Source organism: Passer domesticus, chromosome 8 (assembly GCF_036417665.1).
Source record: "Passer domesticus isolate bPasDom1 chromosome 8, bPasDom1.hap1, whole genome shotgun sequence".
NCBI lineage: Eukaryota > Metazoa > Chordata > Aves > Passeriformes > Passeridae > Passer > Passer domesticus.
Window position 1 is genome coordinate 53324790 of NC_087481.1, and position 27767 is coordinate 53352556.

At 45.6% G+C, this 27767-nt stretch overlaps 1 protein-coding gene and 1 long non-coding RNA gene across 3 annotated transcripts; both read left to right on the forward strand.

Moving 5' to 3' along the window:
• Positions 1-84: 84 nt before the first annotated feature.
• LOC135306875 (uncharacterized) lies at positions 85-2766 on the forward strand. The gene is made up of 2 exons (XR_010367620.1): positions 85-440; positions 2462-2766. It is a non-coding gene; the product is annotated as an uncharacterized LOC135306875 (long non-coding RNA).
• Positions 2767-11289: 8523 nt separating this feature from the next.
• BAG3 (BAG cochaperone 3) lies at positions 11290-27665 on the forward strand. 2 transcript variants are annotated; one of them, XM_064431470.1, is made up of 4 exons: positions 11290-11535; positions 22423-22761; positions 24401-24781; positions 26360-27665. In XM_064431470.1, exons 1-4 carry the CDS (start codon positions 11365-11367, stop codon positions 27131-27133), a joined length of 1665 nt encoding a protein of 554 aa, XP_064287540.1. In that variant the 5' UTR covers positions 11290-11364; the 3' UTR covers positions 27134-27665. The 2 variants fall into 2 exon arrangements, with proteins under 2 accessions (XP_064287540.1, XP_064287539.1); XM_064431469.1 differs by having other exon boundaries at positions 11291-11535; positions 24398-24781.
• The last annotated feature ends 102 nt before the right edge of the window (positions 27666-27767 follow it).

Consider the following 27767-nt stretch of genomic DNA (forward strand, 5'->3'; position numbering starts at 1 on the left):
CGGGGGAGAGCGAGAACTACAGCTCCCGGCATGCCCCACGGCAGCGGCGCCGCGGGGGCGCGCCCGGGCCGCCGCGATTGGCCGCCGGCAGCCCGGGAAGATTCGCTTCGTCCCGATCCCGGTGCCGGTGCCGGTGCCGGCCCTAATCCCGGCTCCAGACCCGGGCCCACCGAGCGGGACCGGGGTGCCAAGGCTGCGCTGGAGCGCGGTGTCGCCGCGTGCGGAGGACAGCGCCGCGCTGTGCCCCGAGGCTCATCCCGGCCACCCCGCGTGGCCGCGCCGGGCGCGCCGGCCCTCAGCGGCGCTGAGGGCAGCCACAGCCGCTGGAAGAGGACAGCCCGGGGCTCGGGGCAGGCTGCCCGGCGTGTGGCACGGCGTGGGGACCAGCTGGTTCTGTCAGCTCCCTGCCAGCCCGAAGCGCTGTGATCCCGTGATTCCCGGTAATTCCGGTCTCATGTGCCACATGTGTGTACACAAGCACCGATCGGCTCGCTGGGAGGATGAAGGGATGTGTGGTGTTTAGGGCCCCCACGGAGAGAGGCGAGCTAGGAATTGCCAGTGGGAAATGGATCAGGGTGGCTCTGCCCAGGCAGAGGATGAGCATCCTCACATGCAGCTCCTGCAGAATTATCACAGCTCTCTCTGCAAAAAAATCTCTTTGTACACATATTGAATACCCAAGTACTCTTAAATATCCTCTTCCTAAATAGTAATAACACAGGGAAAACTGCTTATATAGTTATCAAACTCAATATTTCCGTGCCTGCTGCTCTCACAGTAGTGTTTCCTCTCTTTAATTTAAACATGCAAGACTGTTGCCAGGCTCAGATTTCTGGTAGAAGTTTTTGTAGCACATGGGTGCAGAGGGAGGTGGCTTCAATAACTCTTAAAAATGTATTAAAACCCAAGGAGTTTGAATATGCAAGGGATTAGTGGAGTACTCTAAGCATGGATTTTGAATAGCCAGAGATCTGCAGGTAAGGAATCTCCGTGTCCAGTGTCCAGCAGGCATCAAAGACATTTTTTGCTGGTCTACAGGCAGTAAATGCCAGGAATTCTTGGAGTGTTGTGACATTTTCCAGTGCCTGCAGCTCCAGGAGATGATGCAGCAGGACTGGTGTGGGACAGAATGGAGTCGTGGCACCCAGGTCTGACCAGCATCAGGGTGTGCAGCACTGCCTCACTGCCAGGTCCCTGGCAATGTTTTTGTCTCATGCAGCAATAAAATAATAATAATAAAAAACCCCTAAAGTTTGTTTCAATTTCAGAGATATTCAAGGTCCCTGCAAAAAGTGGGTATAAATATATAAATTGCTTTATATAGATAAAGCAATTATACACTGGCTGAGTCTTCAAGCGTGTACTGAGGGTGAAGTTTAAAACTTCACTGAGGGTGAAGTTTTTCTACTGGGTTTGGGATTTGCAGTATTCAGAGTGTTGGATAGCACTGATCCCAGGAGAAATTCTCTGGGGAAAAAAACCCCAAAACTTCACTGTGCAACTGTTTTCCTGTTAAAAAGTACCATTTTTGAGATCTGTTAATGGGGGGATCAGAGCCAGCCAACATGAGATTAGGAAAAGGCAAAACCTGCTTCTCCTTCTGAAAGAAGGAGACCCATGTGCTGGATGAGGAAAGCTGTGAATGTGTCTGTCTGGACTTTAGAAAAGAGTTTAACACCATTTCCCAGAGCATCCTCCTGGAGAAACTGGCTGTCCATGGCTTGGACAGGGGCTCTGTTTGGTGGGAAAAATCTGGCTGGATGGCTGAGCCCAGAGAGTTGCCCAGATGTTACAACAACGTCACAGTTTTCACTGAGTTTCACTGAGTTTTCATTGACTCCAGCAAAGGAATTGTTTTGCACTTGCCTCTTGATTTATCTCTGTCACAGTATCCAACCTACTGGGAATTGTTAGCCTGCATACCTTATTCTTAATTCCAAGTCTGCCAGCTCTGCTGTGGCAGTGAAATCTTACAGAGATGGTTTGCTGACTGGTCTTCACCTCAACTCTAAAATCAAAGCACTTCTGATTTTTTTTTCCCCTACAGACCCCACATTTTACAGATTTATGAAGAAAATCAAGACACAGGAAAGGTTTGAGTTCTTCATCATGACCTCAGGACACTGTAGGTCCTCCTGGGAGGTAGCACAACTTGGAATCAGGGATAGGGATGCCCTGGGAGGCAGAAGCCAGTGCTGCTCTGGCACTGCTGCTTCCCCAGAAGGGAGGAGGAGAGGATGGGATAGGAGGAGAAGAATTTGGGAGAGCATCTTTGAGAAGCATAGACACTGCAGGATGTGGGACAGTGAGGTCAGAGCCCTGAGGGGAAGCAGGTAGAAGGAATCTACACTTAAATACATTTTCTTGCTCTTCATCATCTTTTCTTCAATAGTAAGAGGGTTAGTCTTGATATCCAGTCTCTTTTAAATCTAATTACTTCGATTTTTTTCTTTCTTTACAGATCTAATTATCCTTCTGAAGAACAGGAGGTGTGGTGAGACTTAAAATAACTCCTCAAATATGGAGGATTTCAGATGTGTAACAGAAATACCTGGGGCAAAATTTGGAGATCTCCTCACCACTGCTACCCAGCCCTTGGTCAGACTGGTCAGATTCCTGTGAGCTCACTGGGAAGTAGCACAGAATTATGGAATACAACCAGGAAAGGAGCCTGAACTTAAACCATGTCCTGAAAACATGCTTTCCACTCCTGACCTTGATTTCTTTTATTTATTTTATATAAATATATACATATATTATATAATATTTATTTATTTGTTTATTTATTCTCCCCCCAAAACCTAATGCTTTATCTAAATGGAAAGTCTTTAGTTTCACCTGACTTAGGTGGGAGGTTGGCATCTACAAGGAGACAGGGCTAATAGTCTGAGCTATTTAAATTTTGCAATACAGACGCAGCCAAAGTTCTTCCCTCACAGAAAACAGGTAGGAAACCAGACCTAGGTCAGGATGGGAGCTGAGCAAAGTAAACTAATTAAATAATAATTCATAAGCAAGCAGAAAAAGAATTGTCAAATAACTAAAACTTCTAAAAATGAGAAAACTTGAAGAAGGATCAGTTTCCTGCCAAAAATTACTCTTTTATTTTAATTTCAGTTGCCTTTTACTAAGAGCAAGAAATCTTACCTGTAGGTCAAAATCAGAAGAGTAATTTCTCTTTTTTTCATAGTTCATCAAGCCCATCAACTATTCAAAAAATTTGGTTGTAATAACTGAAAGCAACCAAAAAAAAAAAACCCACAAGAAAAAGCAAATTTCATTACAGCTTTATGTTTCAGGGGAACACCTTTTTTCTTAAAATTTCACCTAATTCCTCTGAGCTGAAAGTTTCTCATGTGGAAGTATAACTTAATCAGAAAGCATCTAGAGCCTTTACACATGGAAAGGTCATTCCACCAAAAATAGACATAAAGACGCTGCCAGTCTACTGGAAGTTTAGTTCAAATGCCATCCAGAATTTGTCATCTGTCAGCTTCCTCGTTTGCAGCAAGAAAAGACACACGTATTCTAAAATACAAGAAAACTTTCTGTTATGTCACACTGCTCCTATTTGATCATAGTCTAAACTCTGGAAAAGCTTTGGATGGGATCCCAGGGAGCCAAGAGCAGAAAATGTGCCTGGCAAAATCAGGGAGTTAAAGACACAGACAAACTGATGCAGTGTTGCTTTCCTAGGTTCACAAAAAGAAACTTTGAAGGCTGAATCACCTCTGCTTTAAAAAGCCAGAAGCTTCACAACATCTTTATTTCTGTTGTGAAACTGAAGAAAAATATTCCAAGAGAACACAACTCCCTGGACATCTTAACAGGAGACATCTGCTTATCATAATTACTCCAGACTTTGATCCTTGCAGCTCAAGAGTTTATACCAAAACCATGAAGCAGAGCTGTATTAGACGTCTTTATTTGATTGCTCAGAACCAAAAGAGATGTTATTCCAAACATATTTGTTTTTAAAATGTATTTATGTACATTATGCATACTTCATAATCACTCAGCATCTTTGTTTAATTATGCTAAATAATGGTGAGCAAGAATATTCTCATTGATTGTACATTAAAACATCATTCACTGACACATAAATGCACCATATTACATGCACAACCTTGCACAATCTCTTACAAAGATTTTGTTTCTGAGACTTTAGCCCTGGAACAAGCGAAAAGGGGATCCATGCACACAGATAAATTGTAAAAACATGGTGGGGATTCTGTGCAAAAGTCACCTGGAATTCTTTGACTAGCGAGGCTGGAAACCTGAAACCTGAAATTCTCTTCATGTATTTTCTTTTGGGAAACTTCTGGCAGCATTCATGTTAGAGAGGCAAGAAAGTCATGTAGGATATTGCTGTCTAGACACCATTAGATCACAGCATCCCACACTGTGTGCTCAGTACAAGGGCTCAGTCATGCAAGATTCTCTCTTTTAATCTGTTTACTGCTCTGCTGGGTCCTGCTGCCTGCTTGATACTGCTGCAGACTGCTCAGCTCCCTCTCTTGCAAGTTCTTCCTGGATGTTCACACTTGGCATTGCTCCCAGTGAAGATGTGGAGCTAGAAACCCGTGGTGAAATACAGAGAACTTCAGTCCCAGAACTGGGTTCTGCTCCTGTTGATTAAAGCAGCAGAGGGTAAAGGCTCAAAACAGAATTGTCAAAGCAAAAATTTGCACATAATGCAGGATGGTTTTCAGGAAACACAGACATGGAGCCAGTAAAATTCTCAGACAAAAGACGAAAAAACCCACATGCAGTGATCTTGTGGTGTAGAGCTGAACTGGGCTGCAAGAAATAAAGGTTAAAGGCTCTGATCTAGGTAAGAGCCACAAGACTTGAACCACAATCCAGTGCCTGGCCTAAGCATGGGATTATTCTGGGATGTTATTTACATTTTTCTACACAATAGCAAAAAAGTAAAGATTTTTCCTTCTCAGTGAAGATCACTGACAATTATGAAATCTCTGAAGATTTTCTTTGGATGGAAGAAGAAACCAGGGCAGCACTCTGCTGCGTCTCAAACTGCTCTGGCTCTCTCACCTTGCCAAGGCAGACTGTTTTGGCAACTCAGGATGTGCTGAAAAGTGGAAGTGATCTGCTCCATTTAACTGCCAGGCCACATTCCCAGCACCAGGGAACACAGGGAGGGCTGTGCTGTCCCAAAGCTTAGCAAGGAACTTTCCATGCCAGTATAAACCTCTAGAAATCAGATCCACTCTGTTTATGTGTTTTGCACCATTTTTTTCTAATAGAGTTGATATTTAAACCACAGCATAGATGATGTTCAGCCAAAAAAAAAAAAAAAAAAAACCAACCAAAACAAAAAAACAACCCCAAAATATGAGACTTTAGAAAGATATGAGAAAATTTGCAATATGCACTTAAAAACAAAAATCTAGTTTTCCAGTGCCCTGGACTATTTAGACATATAAATAGTGGGAAAGGAAAACAGCTTTGTTCTGGGAAAAATCAGCCAAAGATTGAAAAAAATCCTTTTAGGTACTACAGACCGAAATTGCAGTACTGTAAACACAGATAAGCATCACCTAATCTTCTGTTTCAGAAAATTGATTAAATTTGGAAAGTATTTCCCTGCAGCTGCTCTGAACTTTTATGCATTACCCAGGTTTGTCTTCCTCTGAAAATGTGGAGATGCGGTCACAACTCAGCCCCTGGAGTAGAAGTGGAGTCCCCAATTTCCTGCCCCTCTGCCCTATCAGGTGACCCCTGCAGCAAGGATGGCAGAAAATAAAATGTGACCAAGAGCTGCAGATTACAGTTTTCAGTTCTAATTTAAGAAGGGAGCAGTGGCAGTCCAGTTTGACCTGCAGGTTTTCCCTCTGTGGCCCTGCTGCAGGACCCCTGGGCCATCCAATCCAACATAAACCATGCCCTGAACACCAGACACAGCCACTGCTAGAGATGGGATTCCTACTCAACTCTGTTAGCAAGGAAATTGGAGAAAAATTATTATAATAAGTAGTCTTTTATAAATGCCTCCTCTGGCTGTTGTTTTGTTTTTATCAGGAGTATGCAGACTAGGATTTTCCACTTGGATTTCTTTATTGCTGAAGACTGTATTAAAATTCACCATGGCAAAACTCACTTTTGCATGAGGATACCTGCAAGCATGGTTTTGTTTATAACTCCATCTCCTGCAGGTTATTGTGCCAGTGGAGATTTGTGCTGACTTCTTGGCTGGTTCAGATTTCAGCAGAGGCACGGTGATATTCCCCATTAAAGGAATGTGTGGGTTCTGTGCCACCAAAGGGTTTAAGTTTTCAGGTTTTAGTTTTCAGTTTTTCTGACTGGTTTGCAGCATTGAGTGGATGTGTCAATGCCTCCATGGATCAGACAGCTGAAGCACTGAGGAGTAACACTGTCCAGAAACCCTCCCCTCACCTCTGCCCATCCTGCTGATCCATCCTGTGAGATGGATTTCCTAGGTAGGCAAACAGCAATTGTGGCACTGCAGCTGTGGGATATCTCTGGAGGGAGCCTGGGGTGAGAGCTCAGCAGGAAACAGCTCCAGGAGAAAGGAGGGGAGGCACTAATGCTCCTTCCAACCCCTGTCACTGCTCTTATCAGCCAGCCAGCCTTGAGCAGCCAACCACACTCCCAAAGAGTGGAGGGGTTGCATTCCTGGCACGGACCTGAAGAGCTATTTGTACAGCTAGGAAATTCTGGCACTTCCAAAGCTGAATTCCCAGGCAGACCCTGCTCCAAGGAGAGCCAGAAGGAGCAGAGACTAAAGGACATGCATTTGTTTCTTTCTTTTCAGTCTGTTGCCTCCTTTGAGACTCCACTGTGCCAGGGAGAGAGCCAGAGATGCTATCAGCTCTGCATCTGCTTCTTCAATTCAAGGGAATAAAAATATTTGGAAGGGATGATTAGGGGCAGAGCACCAATATAATTAAATCAGCTGCAGTACCCACAGAAACTGGAGAAATACTTCTGCCTTTACATGTGCTCATAAAAGGATCGATTTGCTCATGAAAGAGGCTTTTAAAACTCCCTTTTCAGTTGTTTTTTCCAAACTCCGTACTGTGTCTGCTATTGGGCACCCTCAGGTCTGGAAATGATTCTGTTTTGGACCAAGATTTGCCAGTAAACTTTGGAAAAATGACTCAGATGTTCCCAAGCACATTTGGACTGTGGCAGCCCGGAGTACAGCAGGGCAGATCATCCACTAGGTGGGAGCCTCTCAATTCTAATGGGTGCTGGCCACGGTGCCAATTAAAGCACCGGCTCAGACCGACTCCTTCATCCTCCTGATGTCCAAGGGAGACAAAATTCTGCTCCCTGGATAGACCCAGACACTCCTAAACCAAGGAGCTGCCTCCTTAGGCTGCTGTCTGACTGGCACTAGAAGAACAGGGAATGAGCAGCCAATAATGCCAGTTGTGGAAACATTTAACATAATTTACGTTACATGTGCTATATCATGACATATTAAGAGTGTGAGTAGCTCTAAATATTTGTCTTCTGCTGCCTATGCTTGGAATAGAATTTTGCTTTTGCTGCATACAGGTCACAGAAATTAAAGCTGGTTTTGCATCTTTCACAGCCAGATTTGCTCCCTGATTTATGACAAATTTCATCCCACGTGGAAATAAAAAGGGAAAAGAAAGTAAAAATTGTGCTGGAATTAGCCCCTCAATCTTTATCCAAAAATCTGAAATTTTGAAATCTGAATATGTGCTTTGTGAATGCTCAACTTTAGTGTAGCTGCAGCGTGATTGCAACATGTATATTTAAAAAGCTTTTCTTCATTTAAACAGTTCAATTAGCACTCTAATTTCTCATTAATATTTTGAATTTTCTATTAAAGTTCTTAGGAAATATATTACCTATCAAATGACTTGCCAGTTACTGTGACTCCAGCAAGCAGATGTCATGATCAAGCCCTAAGAGCCAAGCCATGTCTGCAGCAGGCAGCAGTCAGAGTGAGATCAGACCATTTGGGGATGGCTTCATCCACCTATCTCTGCTCTCCACTTCACCACCAGTTACACTAAATTGTGTACCAAACTCTGGAAATCAAGTCTGAAATGGTCTGTAGCAGAAGTGGCAGATTAGTACAAGATTAGCAATCACTTTGCATCTTTAATTTTCTAAAGGAGGCCCCAGTTGTATCAGTGGCCCAACAAACAGCTCCATGATTCTGACCAAACATGAAGGCAAACGTCTGTACAGCTCTGGCTACAGTAATTCTTTGGTGGGACCTTTTTTGCTTTTAGCTGAAATGGTTCATACACCTGGAGCAGGATATTCAAAGTACAATCAGTGAGGACCTGGGCTATTCAGTGATACTCTGGATGAAACATCAAGTGATGCAAATCATGCAGGTCAAATTCATCATGTCTCTTGAATCTGAGGATTGAGAAAGTCCGTGTTTATTGCATTTATTAGGAGTGTTTACATGACTCAAATGCATCCAGCAGAGGATTTGGACTGGAGCCTGCTTCACAACACTGCACTCGACACGTGCCAGGCACGTCACTCACCCAGGTTCATCCATACAGCTCCCTGCAATACTCATCCAGAACAAACATCTGAACTCCCAGTCCTGGCTAGCAGAGCCTTTCCTGCTCAGGTGACCTGTGAAAGTGCTCTGGAGGTAGAAAGCTGATTTAGATCTCCTTGCAAGACGTGTTGTTTCCTGACACACCAGAGATATCTGCTTGGTTAGTGCAGTGAATAACAATTCTATTACAGCAGTGCTGTGCTGTACAGCCTGAGCCAGAGCTGCTGTGCAGCTGGGAGGGAGCTCTCTGCAGCCCCTGTTCAAGTCAAACAGACATGGAAGACCCTGTGGAGTAAATCAGCTCTGGATAACTACAATTACACCGTTTCTAGTTGTTGTGGAACACCCTGGAGCAAATGTTTAGTTTGGCACTCCTGGGTGTGTGAAGCACTGTGCAGATAGGAACCTGGAGAAGTCAGGAGTGCTGTGTTTGCACTTACATGAAGAACACAAAAAGTAGAAAATGCTTCTTGAGTGTCCTCCCTTCTGAACTAGAGCATATAGACCTTGAGCCTGGAGTCTCATCTGAGATTAGCCAGACACTATAGAGACTCACTTATCTTAATAACAGATTTTCCTGAAGCCAAGATTTTTGCTTGGCAGTAGTCCCTACATGAACATTTTCATAAATCATTCTGATCTGAAGGATGGCTAATGACAATATGAACTAGAAGCCACATTGCCTCAGGGTCACAGCCATGGCCCAGCAACACCCCAGCACCAGAGAGCAAACAGGGAGTCCCTGTGCAGATATCCTGTGTAACCTGCCTCGCTGGCAGTGCTTTCACCTGCACAGGACACCAGGCTAAATCCTACCTGTCAGGAAAGACAATTTCATTAACAGAAAAAGCATGATGTCTTGCCAACTAAATTCAATCACTAAAAGGCTTCTCCCTGTCAGCTCAGACTGTTCTCTTTCCAGCTGGATGCTTGTCCACCCTGCAGCAGCTCAAATGAATCTTGAATCACTAGCCCATGATAATTTCTGTGAAATGCAGCCCCCTCTGTTTCTTAGCAGGGTATGCCCCCACAAAAATATCTAACTTAAGTTAGATATCCCTTTGAAATTTCCTTTAATTAATTTTTCACCTACTTGCTGACCATATTCATTAGCTCTGCTGAGTAAATGGTTGGCTGCCAGCTGCAGCAAAATAAAAGCCCCCCCCATTCTTCGTGCATTTGTTTACATTCCCTCAGCCACAGACCCCATCTGTATCACTTCCTCAACTTACAAAAGTAATTTTCCTTCAGGACCTTTTTAACATCTGTGTCCCCTGTGTCTGAATCAGCTGCTTTTGTTGATTTGGAAGGGACTCTGGCATATGCTACAGGGAGCATATGGTCTAAGTGTGCCTTTCTGTTGCAAAACTGAGAGTGGAATTCCTCTGCAGATTGGAAGCAGAATAAATCGCTGATATTACTCCTTTTGAGGCTACTGCTGACATTGGTTAAGGTTTTATACCAGAGAGCATGAGAGGCAGCAGAGGTAGGAAACATGGCCAGGGACAGGCACCTGTTCTAAGTTCAGGGCTTTGAGATGAACAAAGTTTGGGATTTGTTGCTTAGAAAACAGGTGAGTCAGAAAAGGTGATGGCAATACAGACATCTGCAAGTAAATGCTCTGGGGAAAAAAAAATGATCCATTTATAATACTTAGGAGTCAAAGGCACACAACAGTGGGGACAGAAAAATGGGTCTGTGATGGAGCAGCGTGGCTCTGACAGCAAGGAACACCCAGGATGGAAGAGCTGCAGGAGTGAAGGAGCAAGAGTCAGCAATCATTTGGTTTGTCAGTGTGATAAACAAAACCCCCTGTCAAAAGATGAATGACCATCAGTGGGAAGCAGTATCAGGAGATCCTTGATCCTGCCTCGAGCAGGAGGAGATCCTGGCTGTGCTCAGGGGTGTGAAGAGGCAGGGGTCTTTTTGAAATAAGAAAAACTTCAGTAATAAGCCTCTGCCTCCGAGGGATTCGTACTTGGAATTCCTCTAAGCAAACAGCTTTGCAGAAGGTAACTTCTGCGTTTGAGGGACGCTGTGCATTCCCTCCTCTCCTCGGAGTCACTATCGGCAGGCATCTGTGGCTGCTCCTGTGACTGTCAGATGACTGCAAGTGGTGCAACTGTGGAGCACAGCTACCTCCAACCAAACCCACCGAGGGCATGACGGGCTGATAGAGCACCCATGAGAAAGCCACTGGTTTAAACCTCACAGGCGCACTCTCTGCCTCCAGGTGGATTTCTGAGTGAAACTGAGAATCGAGGCACGCATTTGCAAAGCGCTGAGAAAGTTCAAGCCGGTTGAATCCGACGAACAACGCCTGTCCACACCCTGGCTTGAGAAGCATTATTTTTGTTGTTTATCTGCCATAGCCTCGAATTATCAGTCACGGGGCAGGGCGTTTTGGGGAGGAGCTTTGATCTTTCGCTCGGGGCACGGGGCACTAGGTCGGAGCTGCCGTGCGAGAGCGCCGGAGGCTGCGGGCTGCCCAGGGCGGGCAGGGAGCGGCCGCAGCAGGAGCGCAGCCCCGGCTGGAGCACTCGCCCCGCGCTGCCCGTGGCAGCCCTGCCCTCGCTGCACACACGGCCCGCGGCTCCCGGGCTCTCCCCGCCGGCCCTCCCCGGTACCCCGGGGGTCTCGCCGAGCCGCGCTGGACACAGCCAGAAGTTTCCAGCCCGCGACTCCTCCGCCCTCCTCCTCCGCGTCCCGCCCCTCGTCCCTCCCCCGCCGCCGCCGTTTCCAGACAGTTCCAGCCCCGCGCTCCCGCCCCCCGGCCCGCGGCGGATAAAGCGGCCGGCGCGGCCCGCGGGCTCTGCCCCGCCATGAGCGCCGCCGCGCAGAGCCCGCCGCCGCCGCAGATGGAGGGCAGCGCCGAGCCGCTGCCCCCCGGCTGGGAGATCAAGATCGACCCGCAGACCGGCTGGCCCTTCTTCGTGGATCACAACAGCCGCACCACGACCTGGAGCGACCCGCGCCTGCGGGCGGCGCCGCAGGTAGGGCGGGGTGCCCGGGCCGGGGTCCCGGCGGGGCCAGGGGGGTCGGGGCCGCGCTCCCCCCGCGCGTGGCGGTGCAGTGAGGGCAGGAGCTGCCTTTTGTCTCTGACGCACTGCAGTCCCTTTTTTGTGCATTCAATCATTTGATACCTCGGCCCTGTAATGTTTATTTAAAGTTGGTGAGGTCCGCCCGGCCTGCCAGGGGAGAGGCGAACCTGATTTATTTTTCAGCTGTGAACTGCCCGAGCGCTGGATGCCTTTAAAAACGGAGAGATCCTGCTCGGAGTCCAACTTATTTTTTCTTTCCCCGTTTTCTTTTCGCTGGTCCCAAACTCTGCCGGCAGCTGCCGCTCCGGTTCAGTTGCGGAGCACGCTCGGGGAAAAGCCGCATCTCAGTCCAAATATGTCCATGGAAGGAGCGGCGCGGAGGGGAGAGCGGCCGGGGCCCTGCCGAGCGACCCTTTCGGGTCGGGCTCGCCGGCTCCTGGGGAATACAGCCCCTGCCTTGCGGGAGCGCAGCCCTCTGACCCAGCAGCGCGCCGGCTGTGGGCAGAAAGTGCTGGAAACTTGAGCCAAGTGGGATTTGCCCGGTGGGAAGGCGATTCCCCGGGGTCTCGGAGCGGAGCGCGGAGCTCCGCGGGGCTGGACCGGAGCCCGAGGGGCCGCGCCGAGGAGCGGCGGCTGCTGCGGGCCGGCCCCGGGGCACAGCAGGGTCGGGAATCCTGGAGGACAGCAGGGTCGGGAGCCCTAGTGAGCTGTGGGACGGAGCCCTGGTGCCCCGGGGCACAGCAGGGTCGGGAATCCCGGTGCCCCGGGGCACAGCAGGGTCGGGAATCCTGGTGCCCCGGAGCACAGCAGGGTCGGGGTCCGCGCAGCAGCGGGGAAGGGGCCGCTGGATGCGGGATGTGCCGGATCTCTGTTGAAAGTTTCTCTCCCGCACGACGTGAGGAGCGGCGCGCTCAAGAAGTGTTAATTATTTTATGAACCTGCTGTTTCTTAAAATAGTAATTGCCCGGTTTGAGAGCGCAGACCGTGACTGAAAGCTCGGTGTGAGAGCAGCTGGCCTTGGAAGGGAAGGGACGTACTTCTCTGTCGCAAATTAACCCCCTTTGCAGCTCTCGAAGTGCTAGTTCGTTTGGTCTATAAATAAATTCTAGTACTAGTACTCAGAGGTCGTAAAAATGTAATTTGAAAATAAGAATATTGAGACCGCCATAGGAGGAATTATTTTCTCTCCTTTTTGGAGGCACCTGCTAACACTTGCTGTTTTGGTAGTAAATATAAAAATAACGTGGTTTTTATAACCATAAAATGAACTTGAGAAGAAAAGTGTGCTGTTTACTGAAAGGGTTTTGTTCCAGGAATGCCACTTGAGACTAACCCATTTAACAGAACAGTCAGATTCAAGCTGCTTTCAGTAATTGTGTGAAGAGAGTTGGAAGCTGTCTGATGGATCAGCCCTCTGCTTGAGTGGGTGCCTGAAACAAAACAAATTTTCACCCCTGTCTCGTGTGAAATCTGTGGTGATGAGAGGTGCCTCCGTGCCTCTTCTGCCAATTGCAAGGGCAGTCACAGGTACAAAAAGCTGTATCTGCTTTTCAGCAGCTTTTGTGGGACACGCTCTTTTCCAGACAGGAAAATCTGTTACTCCTGGCTGTAAGCAGGAACGTGTGCTTTGGGTTTGTTCACTGGGAGACAGGGAAATGCCTCTAGAGATGAGCTGTTGGTTTTTGGGAGTTCCTAGCTAAAACAACGTTATGGTGGTAGAAGTTGTGTGTAACTGCTCTCACACAGCCATTTATCAGAGCCTCGAGTTAAATGTGATTTCTGGAATCTGTGGACAGCTGCTGAAATCATCAGTTTGTTGAATACCAGTGTATTTCACAAGGACAGGTACTAGTTAGCAAAAGAATCTTAGAGTCAGGCCCAAGGAAAATATGTCTTTTCCTAAGTATTCTCTTAGCTGGATGATGCCAAGGAAGGCAAATTACCCACAGACATTGAATTTCAAATCCAGCAAGAGTTTTTGAAGACACCAGACTTCTGTTAATACCTAAACAGGTAGGAAGGACATAACCACAGAGGAAAGCAAAAACACAGATGTGATGGGGAGAGCTTTCTGATTTCCTTCATTCTCAGCCTAGCTCAAATGAAAACTTGGGGCTTTTAGAACAGATCTGAGAATCACAAAAGCTGACTGCATATGTCAGACTTCTTGCACCTTTTCAAGGATGGTTGTACAAAGATCAAACTTGTGCTGACTCCATCACTGCATTGTTTTCACTGAAATCTGACAGTGAAATTAGCATTTTTTTTACCACCTCTGAGGTGGTTTTGCACTGTATCCACCAATATTCTGTCTGTGAATGTTTGTTCCCTTTCTGAAGAGGTTAAGCAATGAAATTGAGTATTACACTCCAAGTGGAGCACTGATCTAGGGCTGGCTGAGCTTTTCTAGCTAGGTAAGAATATAGCTGAGGCAGTGCCATAACAAAGTCCTGTTGTTCCCAAGTGCTTGATCTGGTCTTCTCACTTTCCCTAGCCTTAACATCCGTGTAGCCACGCTGACTGCAGTGATCTGTGCCAGATACGTAATCGGGTAAAAGTTGAAGTGGCTCTTCTGAAATTTTAACCCATGACAAAAGCATTTTAAAGCAACAAAACCAGACCTTGTTTTTGCATTTAACTCTGTATTTTAGGTGCATTTGTGAATTCAGGCTCTGTTATTTCCTCATTCAGTCTGGCCTTTTTTACTGACATGAAGGATGGGTGTTCTTCTGCATGTTTGTTTCTGTTACATGTAAGAAATCACTGCAGCATAAGGATGGATTGGGGAGCCCTTAATGAGAAACAGGGACAAATCTCATGTTGTTTCAGTGAGAAATAAGGAATGACTTAGCAAATGACAGAAAAATATTTATTAATGAAGCTTCTTGGTAGACTGATGATTTTCTTTCAAGGATCTGAAAGAAAATTGTATTATGAGTTTAATAGTATTGTATTAGGTATTTATTAGTATTACTTAAGGAGTTAGGAGTTAAGGTACAATTAATACTGTGAAGATCTATGTACATCTAGTAAAAAAAGTTTACTAGTGATGCCACTCTTCCCTTTTTTTGATAGTATTACTCATTTCCTATGCTTATTTGTTGTAGTTATTTTCTGTGCTAACTTAGGGTGTCACAGCTCTGCATACTTCCTGCAGGACTGTCTTATGACATTAAATTGTTAACTTGGTGTTCCCCAAAGTGTGGATAAAAACAGATTGCACTTCAAGAAGAAAACAAAGAAGGTTTCTATAGGTATTTATCGATACCCCTCCTATGTGTCATTTCCACATGCAGTAAACCCCCTGGGAAGCAATCCAGCTAAAAATAAACCAAAGGAATTGACTGTGCTGAGCTTCACTAACGGATATTGGAGCGATCAATAGCTCAGTGGTGCCTTGGGTTTGAGATAAAAGCTGCAGCAGCAGCCAGGCACGAGTCAGGGAGCAGCCATAAAAGTGATCTGTGGTAAGTGTTGGCTGCAGCAATGACTGCACAGGCCTAAACAAAGGAAGAAGAAGCCATCTCACCCTGCTGCTGATGCTTCACTGGGGAACAACTGACTACACCTAAGTTTCCATCCTCTCCCTTCGTGGCTGTTGCATCTCTTTTCTCTCTGCTTCCCCAAATAAGTCTGAAGTCACTCAATTCGCATCCCTTTAGCAGTGGGCTTATTTTTGAGCCCTGACTTCTTGTGGTCAAGTTGGCTGAAAAATCCTTGGCAGACCAAATTAGAAATTGCATTGAGAGGTCAGAACAGCGTCTCTGAAGCTGTACCTCTCACAGTGGCTCTCCTCAGGGGAAGGGAATGTGAGCTCAGCTTAGTAACACTCAAGGTCTTTTCCACCTGCAGTGTTTTTACATTCCTAATGCTGATGTGCATTCTGCCAGGCTAATAAGTTAGTTCCTGGATTAAAAAGGTACTGCACAGAAAAGGCTTAATAGGTAGGAGTGGTAAAATTATCAGTAGGGGATTTTTGGAGGGTTGTGTCCTGGCTTTGCCCAGATTCCTGCAGCTGCTTGGTGTAGTTATTTAAAGCCCCCCCTGACATGGTGAGCAGGGAGTTAACTTATGGACATATCAATTAACCTGAAAACAAGGGGTGGGGCTAATCGGAAATGAGAGACAGGAACACGAGGAAATGGTACTGGAGATAATGCAAGAGGAAAAGCAGAGAAGGTGTTGCAGGGTTCTGTGCAACTCCTGGCACCGTGTGCCCCTTATCTAAAGGACAAAGGAATAATACTTGTGCCAGGTGGCACCATTCTTACCTAGGAACTGTATTTTTAACACTTGTATGCACAGGCAGAACTTTTCCATGACTACGTGGCAAAAATAGAATTGTTCCCACTTGAACCATGATAAGGCAGGTAACAATCCATTACACTTTGGGGAGTGCAGACAGTGTCACTCTGTAGGTGAGCTGTGGTCTCTCTTCATGCCAAGGTAAATGTAAATTAGAAGAAACAGCTTGTTCACACAGATCACATTACTTAATTACAGGCAAAAAGAAAAATGCTGTATCTTAAATATGGTGCAGAAGCTGTTGGTTTGATTATTTTTATTTTTCCTTTTTGGTTTCACAGACAGGAAAATCAGTCATGGGATGGGGAAGAGACTTGTCTGACATTACTCAGTAGGCCAGGTAGCACAAAAGTGTGTTTTTTATGGCTGATGGCAAAGCCTTATAATTAATAAAAGGGGTGCAATGTAGCAAGTGCTTTTATAGTGTTGAAAAATTGCTCTTTAAGGAAGTGAAGTCAGAAAACTGCTGTGTACAAAATGAAATTTTAGATGAAAATTTGAAGCCTCACTGTAAACTGAAATTCACAGCCTACTCTTCAACCATTATCTGCTTACTCTCTTTTTTTTTAACGAGGCATTGTTTTGCTAATTTTTGAGGCTTGTGCTTTCTGATGTATTTCAGATTCCTGGGTCATAACTAATAGGAAAGCAACAGTTTGACCACCTGCCTCTTAGGTAATGAGGCAGTGAACAGAAATAACTGAATAAAGTGTCATTCTCATCCCCCTTGGCAAGGATATTGGTTAGCACTCCGAAGGGCTTTTCTCTAACCCATCCACTGAAGCTGGTGGGGTTGCTCTTAGAGAGCACTCTGCTCCTCAGAGCAGTCATTGTTTCCTTCTCAGACATGTTCAGTTTGGCCCATGGGGTGATTTCAGTGCCAGCTTCCACTCATGGGCACACAGGGCAGGTGTTGTCATGTCTGCACCAAGGCATTTTAGCTGAAGAAAGAATCCTCCTAGTGATTAAAGCAGGACAGGTTTTGTTCCTGGAACAAGACTGATCTGCAAGATAGCCAACATACTTGCTCCAGTGAGGCTCTCTGTTCTGAAAAGCTTAGGATTGGTTTTCTCCTTCAGTTTTTAATGGTGTTTATTTATTTCTAATGGCACCAGTTAGGGCAAATGTTCATGTAATGCTTGTATAATACAACTCGATAATTACAAGAGAGAACAAAAGGCCTGTTTGCCTACACATGTGTATGTTGGGAAATAAAACTCAGCATTCAGCAAGTAGAACATCAAAAGCAGCCTGGCCTGTAATTGGGTTACATGATGCGACTGACACCAAGTCCTACTGGGACAGCTCATGCAGCTGAGCTTATTCATGGTTTCCTTCAGTCATTAGCTAATGATATCTTGCTCAAATGCCTATGTGCTCAGCCTATATATTTAAGCACAAATTGTGAGTAAAAGGGTGAGAATGCAAATGTCTGCAGCAGCTGAGGCAGGGCTGTCAGAAGTTTGGAGTCAGCACTGAGAGTAAATCACTGGGTACCTTGGAACCCGTGTACTTCTCTGGGAAGTGTTAGTAAAACCCAGCTCATGCTGATGCTGTGCTATTTATATGTTCAAACACACAGCAGACACGAGGAGCTTCTCAGAAATACTTGGGATATGTTGATTTCTATTGGTAGCAAAGGTAGTGTAGTACTTTTGTAGTTCATGCAACAGAGAAGGAAAGAAGGTCTGGCCAGAAGTAAAGTGGATGTGGAATCTAACTCCACTGGTTAAAATTTTGCCTTTCTATGACAAAAATTGTGTTTTCTTTAATAAATAAATAGTTACTTCATTCTTATTTTGAATAATGAATACCACTGGCTTTTTTGGTTATTCATGGCAGTTTCAGGTTTGAGCAAGTGTGTGAACAGAACTTGGTTGTGATATCACTCACTTTGGTTATATTGCTGTATTTGATTGTGAAAGAACAGAATCATGCTATTCCCTTCTTCCTGAATAGAGAGGATTTGGGCTTCAAATTATGAAAGGTGTGTTCTCAAGTAAGATTTTGTCAAGTACTGGTATTTTCTCAGTCATTTGAGCAACCATAATTGTTTGTGTGGCACTCCATAGCAGCAGCTTACAAGTTCAGAACACACTGGAGTCATGGTCCATCTGTTTGCATACAGAGAAGTTGTTTGATGTCTTGGCAGTGTCGGTAAATTTTGTTTTCCCCTTGCTAGATAATATTTATGAACAGGTACAATTTAAATACTTGCACTGCTGCTCTGCAAGAGCTGCTGGGGTGCTACATGTGTGAATAACATGTGCTTTAGAGACTGAATTGACTGTACTGCAAAATACAGATTAAGAAAAATGCAAGAGTGCAATGGCAGCAAAGGAGGTTTTTAGACTTTATTCTGTAGATCATTTCAGTATTGAAGGAATGACAAATGTATTATGTAAGGAATCTCAAAAGGGAGATTCTGAATTTGACACAACTATTCAAGTAATTTAATATGAATACAGAATATTTTGACAAATATAATTTGAACAGAGAGCTGTTTTCCAAGAGCTGTCTTGGAAAACTCCAGTGGCAATTTGCTGGCATCAGCAGTGACTGAATTTGCAGGTTTCTGTGTTTGGGTTTGGAATAGCACTTGGGCAGACTCAGGGCACACTAGGAGTTATTATCCATTATCCACTCCAGACAGTACAGCTGTACTGGGAACCCTGGTGCAAGGCTGTGCTTTTGCTCTTGCTGTCACTTTTTTCATTCCAGTGGCTCATGGCTTCAAGTCACTTACAAATGGCAGCAAGTTGGAGGATTTTAGTGTCAGTTCTGACAGTGCCCTTCCCATGGGAAGCCAGCAGTAGGATGTGGGGGTATGAAGTGTTTTTTCCAGTTGCACAACTCGTGCTGGCTGCACCTTTATTTATCCTGGTGATGGCCTCACAACAGAAACGCTTGTCCCGAGAGCTGTGAGCACTGTCCCTGCTCCTGAGCAGATCTTCAGGCACAGCTCCTCTGTCCCTCCTGGACCAAACCTCTCATTTGCCTGGATGTGATGGCTTACCTCAGCACCTCCTCAAGTGCTGGATCAGGTTTGAGTTCCTGCGGGTATTTCAGGCTACCTGAAATGTCAACTAAAACTGTTGTGAACACTTCTGAGCTGCTCAAGGCAGTTTTTGCATTTTTGTGCTCCCTCCTTTTGAGGGATTCTCTCTCTTCCAGGTAAATTGAGTGTGTGGTCACAACTGGGACTGCTGATAGTCAGTCCTGGTACTTACTGAAAATTACTTGATACTCTGCTGCTTTGTAACTACTCTCAATTTTTAGGAACTTCTTCGTTTCCTTAGATGAGGGCAGGAGAAATTTGCTTCAGTTGGTTTTAATGCAGAAACCTGAGTTGGGTTCCTGGTTTTTTTAATACTTAAACGAGGAAGGATGATGGACTAAGACTTGTCATTCATTTGTTGGTCATTCTCTTTGTGCAGATTTGAATTTAATGTGAGCTCTGGACTTTCTCCAGGTAACAGGTTTGTTAATGTAACAAGAACTGTATGTGATGGAAGGCAAATAAAACCCAAAAATGGCTACTTTACGTTGTGCTGGCTGTTCTGTGGAATTAAAGCATTAGGAGGGAATCTGTGACTTTCTTTAATGTAGTGTGAAGATGAGTTTTCCATAGCTTGATTCCATTCCTCCCCATTGGCACACTGTCCCCAGGCACACCTGAGCTTTTCCTGAAGTCTTCCAGAACCTGTTTGCCCAGGCTGGAAACTCAGGCTCTCCTGCACCGAGCAGAGCTGCTTTGGCCAGAAGTTTGGAGACAGGGACAATGGGATCTGCACTTGCTGCTGTGTCAGATTCTCACTGAACACAGACCAGAACCCAGGCCCTCCTCGGTGGGGTCATTCCCCAGAGATGGGACTTTCAGAATTACCTGGATTGTTCCTATTTGTGATTGTAGCACATGGGAAGAAAAGAAACAGGGAAGAAAGAATGTTCAAGATGTGGTGATACAAACTGGCTAATGTAGGCAACTGTTTGCAGAGTTAAGTGGTAATTAAGTGTTGAAGGGGACAGATCAGGAAGTGCAGTTGTGATGAGAGCACCTTTCCTAAACCTGATCTGTGCCTTGGGGCCACTGATGGTGGGAAAAACAAGGACGCTGCATTTGCTCTGTCACCGAGGGCTGTTCCAGTATGACTGCACAGGTGAGGCCTCTGTGGTTAAACCTGACTACAGGGGAAAAAAGCCTGCAACAAAGGACCAGTTTGAAATATTAACTTTCCTAAGGTGCAGCACAAGGTCTGAAGCTGTAAGAATACATGAGAAATCATGGGAGTATAGCCTATTAAAAAAATAGGGAACAACAAAACAAAAACACCTTCAGTATTGACAGAAGCTTTACTTAATTTCTAAGCTGGATGCTTTGAAAAAGCAGTCCAACCTGATTTTTTTGCCTTTGGTTTTGGGCTGCCTCTTTTGTATTTCCTAGCAGGGCTTAAGTTGCAGTGGCAGATTTCTCAGATGGCTGAGAAGGTTCAAAACAAGGGCAGCCCCACGGGTCTGAACATGAAGACAGGGGAGGGGAAGCCCATGCTGGGCTCTTTGGGGGGGGGTTCATGGAGGGTGTGGGGAGTGGGACACTGCCCATGTGGAATAATTTATCAGAAAACTGGAGGTCTTGTCCCCAAATGGTGCCATCAAAGACAATGCAGACCCCAAGACATCTATTCCCTTTGGGCAGTTCTGTACCCCCAGGTGGGGCAGAGCAGCTTTGGCTGAGCACCTTCTCATGCCAGAGCACCTGTAGGTGCTGCAGGCCCACCCAGCTCCTAAACCTTCCCGCAGAGCGGCTGGAAGTGAGGGAATCTCCTTTTTATAGCGGCGGGAGCCGTGGCTGTAGGTGGGGTGGCCGCTCGTGTTACGCTGGGGCAGCTGGCGCGCGCAGAATGCCCGGAGTCAGCGCGCACCAAGGTGCTGCTTCCCGCTGGGATCCATCGGCTGCCCTCCCAGCCCTGCTCTGACACACGCTTGGCTGCAGCACGGCCTCGCATTGTTGTCAGCTGAGCACACCTCAGATTTATTATTTTTTTTATTTTCCGCCAAATGCAGTTTGTAATTTGCAGTTTCCCTGCGGATCCCGGCCGAGCTGTGGGCCCAGGGTTGTGCTGGTGGAAGGTGAAGGAGCGGGCGTGTGTTGGTGTGTGTGGGGTTCTGAAAGCCCCCGAGAGCCTGTGTGGAGCAGAGGAATGTGGCTTCCTGGTAGGGTGAATTTAAAATGACTCATCCGTGGATCCCGGTGCTGCAGACGTTGGCATGAGATCATCCTCGTTCTGCAGCTGGGAAAGCCAACTTCACATTGCTTCTCTCTGCGAACTTTCTAGGCCTGGCTCTCCTCTGTGCCTCTTCTAGAATTCTTCCTTTGTGGAGGATTTTTTTTTTTTTTTTAATGAGTAAAAGAAAATGGAACAGTGGGGCTCAGACTTTGAACTTGTTCCTTTCAGTGTTTGTCTTCATTAGTTTACACAAATAACAGCCTCAATTCTCTGCAGTTTTACTGCTAAGAATTCTCAGCTATCACTTTTTAAGATGATACTATCATATAGTAAGAACACTGATAATCTGGTTGGTAAAATAGTGAATTCCTGATGAATTAGTATGTCAGTGTGTACATGAAATATCTTTGCAGCTTAAACACCCCTTTAAAAATAGGGTTTCCAACACTTGCACCATATGTCCCCTTATTAAATTCTCCTCTTACTGAATAATGACATTACCCTCTGAATGACAGAGGTGCTTGTTACATGATCTGACTTAGAGATACATCTGGAACTTGGCCCTCGCAGGGTCTCAAAATAGAATGACCGATGCAGGAAGAACTTACTAGAGGACTTGTGAGGGCTCTTAGCACAAACCACTTCCACCCTTGCCAGAGCTTTGACATTGTCCAGTGAGTGTACTCAGCCAACACGGGGATTTTTAAATCTTGCTTTTCAGTGTTTTCATCTTTAAGCTATCCTGTTTTCCCTTTCCCTCTCCCTCAATAGTTACTGAACCAGATCCTCCTTAGCTGGGAGTGAACACATTTTCAGTGTGCAGTGTCAGTATCTCTTCAAATGGCCAGTAGGAAGAACGGTACCAACAAAATCTGTGCTTCTGTTGGGATTAATCTTCATTGCAAGTGTCTTTTCAGAGGTAGCACAGATGTGTTCTGACAGGTGCTGAGGAGATGTCTTTGGTCCCATTGGTACTTGTTTGAATTGGATGAGCTCTCTCTGTAGTAGAGGGTGGGCTTGTGGCTAAGTGCTAGTGAGGATAAATAAGAAATCCAGGTGAAATTAGGCAGGTATTTCAAAGAACAAGGAAATGCTTATGAGAACCCCCGCACATAAGCAGGTTTTTTATCTTCCTCCCCTTGCCTGCAGTGTTGTCACCTGCTGCTGGCTGCCCTGCGCAGGCCTGAGAGGCCCTGAGCTCCTCACACACACCTGACGCTGCTTTTAGGGCAGACCTTTAGGGCAGCTTTCTCTTACCCTATTTACTGAGCTACCAACAAGCTCTCTGTGCTCTTTTCCCTCGCAGGAAGGCCAGGCCTCAGCAAATGGCCCGTCTCGAGACAGCCCCAAGCAGCCGGCGGCCCGAGAAGGACACGTGGGCTACCCCAAGCTGCGCGCGGGCTACATCCCCATCCCCGTCATCCACGAGGGCATCGACGGCCGGCAGCAGCACCCCTGCTTCTCCCCGCAGCCAGGCCTGCAGAGGTACAAGACAGAGGCCGTGCCGGCCCCGGGGCAGGCTCAGGCACCCCTCAGGGGGAGCTATGGTGGCCCCGAGTCGCCGGCGAGGGGCCCGGCGGAGGCTGATAAACAATGTGGACAGACACCGGCAGCTGCGGCGGCGCCGGCCACGCACGGGCCCGAGGTGAGCGTCGGCTCTGCTTGCAGTGGGCTTTGCAGCATTTATGGCCTGAATGTCACACACGGGGAGCTTAGAAAGCCCAGCTCGCCACAGGATTGTGTTTTTCCCCAGCGCTCGCAGGGTACTGAAAGTGCACAGTCATGGCAGCATGAATATGGATGGGTTTTTTTTCCTGGCGTCACCCGCTTCTGTTCTGGAATGATTCTGCAGAGAAATGCAGAGCTGAGCAGGCCCTGTGGCAGGGGAGGGGTTTTTTTAGGGTTTGTACAGGTTCTCCTACAAGTGGAGAATGCAGACAAACCTCTTGTGTTCTACACCGTGACTCAAACTGGGTGAACAAAGTGGGAGAGACAAGTGTCCAGTCAGCTAACAACCCAGGCCACTTCAGAAGATATTTGCTTCCTAATTGCAAATTGTATGAAATGGATTTACATATATACAGATTTAAAAGTGAGTTGTAAAGTATTTTTGTCCTTCAGTGGCATGTGAAAAAAATTTCAGACTATGGACTTCTTTGAAAAAAATGTCACCCTGCTTGTTTTATGTTTCAGAAGGTGGGATTTTTGGCCTGCTCTCTGTAGAGAATTAGCAAATTGGTATTTTTGTAATATATGGAAATAAAAGCCTCATTTTTATTCAAAGTAAGATGAGCAGGAAATTCAGCCTTCCCCAAGTTGAAAACATATCAGGTCTGTAATTCAACAGTGGTGGCATCTTCTCTGAAACCCATTTGAAGAATGTAATTAAAATCCTGTTGGCAGGTTTCTCAGCTGTCTTGACTAACCACTGCCTGTCTGAGACAACAAGCTCAGCTTTTCCTTCCCCCAGCAGTGTACAGCTTTGCAGTGGCTTTTGGAATGTGTCTTCTGTACCATTTAATGGAGATAGCCAGGGAGGGAGAGCCTCAGAACTTGCTGTTACACGCTCAGGCAGTGCAGTGGGTGCCAAGTGACCAGAGCTGTGCTGGGGACCCTACCCTGCACATCAGTAGTGCCACTGATGGGTGCTGTAATGCAAACCATCTTTGATTTGTCCAAGGTTCCTGCTCCTGCTGAGCAGTTGGTCAGCACCAGAAGAGGAGTTTTGTTCTCTTTCTCTCCTGTAATGCCTGCTCTCTCCTCTCACAGCTCCAGTCTGGCCTTTCACAGGAGAGGGGGCAAAGGGGAATTAGCCATATCTGCATCACCAAATTAATGACATGCTCTAAGAAACCCCAACAAAACATACAAAATCTGTTTGTGTGGCCAGGATCAGAATTCAGTGCTGTGTGCTCTTAGGGGTTTGGGTTTGTCTCCAGCACGTAATTTGTTTGCTTAGCTTTAGTTTACCTCAAATTTAACAAGTTTAGACAGGAACAGCCGTGCAAAAGCAGCAAACATTCTGACTGAGCATCCACTCCCTGCTCATTTCAGGGCTGGGAATGCTGTAGCTCAGGTTCCTGCTTGTTATAATGATGCTCTCACAACTTATGTGGTTTGTCTAGTGAGGCTCTTGGCCAAAAAAACAGGGAAATGGAGTCCTTGCATGCCGGAAACACGAGTTCAGTTTCTATGATGATTGCCCCCTTTTCTCTTTAGAAATGGAAAGTATTGTGAACACACAATGGCTAACATTTAATAATGGATTTTTGTTTTCATAGCAGCCTCAACCTCCTGGAGCATCTGACCCTCCAACAGCTTCCCCTCAGACCTCTGGCAGACCCAACGCGGGGAGCCACGCGCTGCCCCGCGGTTACATCCCAATCCCCGTGATCCATGAAAACATGCCACGCCAGCCAGCACAAGCCTACCACCAGGCACAGAAGACCCACTACCCTGCCCAGCAGAGCGAGTTCCAAGCCCACCAGCCGGTGTTCCACAAGATCCAGCCGGAGGAGCGGGAGCCCAAGGCGGCGCGGGCGCAGTCTCCGTTCCGAGTGGCTCAGAGAGGCTCCTCCAGTCGGGAGAGCTCCCCGGCCAGAGTGAGCACCCAGGTGCAGCCCCCAGCTCCCATCCGAGTGCAGACAGTAGTAGACAGACCCCAGGTATGTAGAATGGGGAAGTGATTCACCTGCCAGGGACCTGAGCGTGGCTAGAGCTGTAAAATGAGCTTGTACTAACGCATACATGAAAGCACCTAAAGCAGTCTCCACTGCTGGATTGAAACAGGCTGGGAGATCCTGAGATAAGCAGCAAGTTGCCTTTCCACCTGTCAGGACTGTGGTGGATCACTGAAATATGATTTAACACACGATTTAATCTTCTCTTGTCAGAGTATAATTTGGTGTAATTACACTGAGGTCACTGATGTTGCATTATGTTTATGAGACAAAAACCAGGTCTGTGGGATTTGTGACATCTATGTAAATATACTTCACTGATGTCTCAGAACCATTTAGGGGATAGCATCAAATGCACAAAGTAATCTTTGCTATGAAGAAAGAGGATAAGCAAAATCCAGAGCTTTTTATTCTTGTGACTTGAAGCATGTTCAGGTCATAGAACCTGCTGCTCATTGAACATTTTTTCCATGCCAGAATTCTTACTAAAACTACAATTAAAAGGCTACTGGGAGTTAGACAGCTGTGAGTGTGTGGAAGGGGGCATGTGCAGAAACAAGCCTTGATTTCCTCTCTGGAGATTTTTCACATTAAAAATGACAAGAACAGAATTTGGTTAATAGTTTTGAAAACCCAGGCTAGGACAAAACAAGGAAGACTCAAAATTTAATGTCATATTCTAGGTCAGTTCTAATTTGTTTTTGTGGGTGAGAATTTTCACTCCCTAATCAAATTTTATGTTTAACAGGTAAAGCAGTAATAGATTTGTAGTGTAGGCCATTTACATACTTGGTTTCAATAAAATACAGATATTTTACTATTTAAATCCATGAGAGCTGGATTTAGTATCTGTCAAAATCAATGTTTATGTGCCCAAGTAACTAAAGGGGGTGCCAGGGGGAGGAAAATGCAGATCTCCCAAATTTCAGTTTTCTGCTAAGACTTCAAAACTAATCTCTATTTCAAGAGATTTCTGATTTGATGATTTAAAAGTGGAGTAATCCCAAGGACAGTCTCTAATCGCTACAGTGTAATAAGATTGACACAGTAACCTCTGCATGTAAATAGGTTAAAGACTAAAACTAAGCACTAACCAAAAAAGGAATGTCCTGGAAACAGGAATAGGATGAGAATAGCCCAAAGTGTGATTAAAACTTAACAAAGTAGTTGTCTTTTCAAGAAAGATGACCCCTTAATTAGTGAAATGGGATGAAATGTTTCTTCAGCAAGAAATCTCACTGATTTAAGCTAGGTGAAGGCTTTGCTCAGAGGACCTGTCTTTTAAACCTGTCTGTGGGGCTGATTTTATTGAGCATGGGCAGGATTTGGTAGGTTGAAATTTAATGTTTGAGAGAGTTGATCAGTGACTATAATAACTGTTCAGCACAGTGCTATTTTTCAGTTTAAAACAGTAAAATTCAGCAACTGCCAGGGAAGATTAAACATCTCGTGTATGTGAAATTGCACTGCTAGGAGTACAGAAAATTAGATGTTAGATTACTTGTTCTTTAGAGGGAAATCAGGAGCATTGTGTCTCAACACAAAACTTGCCTTGCTCACCAGGTTTCTCCGCAACAAGTCCCAGCTCAGGAGCCACCAAGACCAGCCCCTCCTCCTGAAGTCAAGCCTGACAACAAGGCAGCCCCACCGCCCGAAATGGAGGCACCCTCCACATATATCCCAATCCAGGTCACCCACCAGGAGCCAGATCCTAAACCACAGCCCCAGAAGCCTCCAGCCATGGCAGAGAAAGCTGATAAAAAGGCTCCTTCCCCTGCTAAGGCTGCTCCCCCCCAGGAAAGGCCTCCTCCCGAAGAAGCGGCGCCGCCGAAGACGATGGAAACGGGAGAACCTCAAAAGCATCCTGGTGTTTTGAAAGTGGAAGCAATTCTGGAGAAAGTACAAATGCTTGAGCAGGCAGTCAACTCCTTTGAAGGCAAGAAAACTGACAAAAAGTACTTGATGATTGAAGAGTATTTGACCAAAGAGTTGCTAGCCCTAGACTCAGTGGACCCTGAGGGTCGTGCGGATGTGCGCCAGGCCAGGAGAGATGGTGTAAGGAAGGTCCAGACCATTTTGGAAAAACTTGAACAGAAAGCAGAAGATGTCCCAGAACCTGTTCAAGTTGATGGACTTCAGCCAAATTTGCCAGAGCCTAAGCCACCACAGGAAATCATGGAAATTGAACCTGTGGAAGTCAAGAGCAAGGGAGATACCAATAATAAAAATGCTCAAGAGGAAACCAAAATGGAAAGACATCAGCCTGAAACCAAGGAAGAAGTGTTTACCAATCTTGCCACCACGACAAACACATCCAGTAACCCAACTGAACCATAGCCACGTGCTGAAATCAAAACCTCTCAGACTTTATAACTTAAAGTGTGTTTAAGTGAATTTTAAGTTGCATGCATTTCCGGAGCTCTTTTCAACTGGTTTTAATCAACATAGCAGCTTGGGACACAGTAAACACTTTGTGGGGAAAGGAGGGAGCTAGAAAGAAAGTGATGCATTTATCCTTTATTCTTACACTATGTAAAAGACATGTTTCAAAAATAAACCCTGTACATTAATTGCTTTTAGATAAGCTGAATGGAAAAGAAAAATGACTTCAGGGTTAATATTGATGCGTGTTGTTTAAGGTGTATTCTTTTGCAGGTGATTTTTGTAAAATCAGTGGCCTGCATTGTCAGAATACCAGTCCTCCTACAAGTATAGCCACTCTTAACAGTAATGTTTTTACTTTTAATGTTCACAGTTGGGCACTTTAATGATGGATAGAAAGTGTGCAAGAAACTGTAGGGATATTTATATGTGTGCAGGACTTCAATGCTATATTTTAAGAGGGAAATAAAATAATATGGAAGCCTAATTTAGTCTTGTGATTTTATAATCTGGAACGGTAAAGGCAGTAATTGGTTTTAAATACACTATTCTGAACACAGACTTGTTAGTGCAGCATTATAGTTGAAGT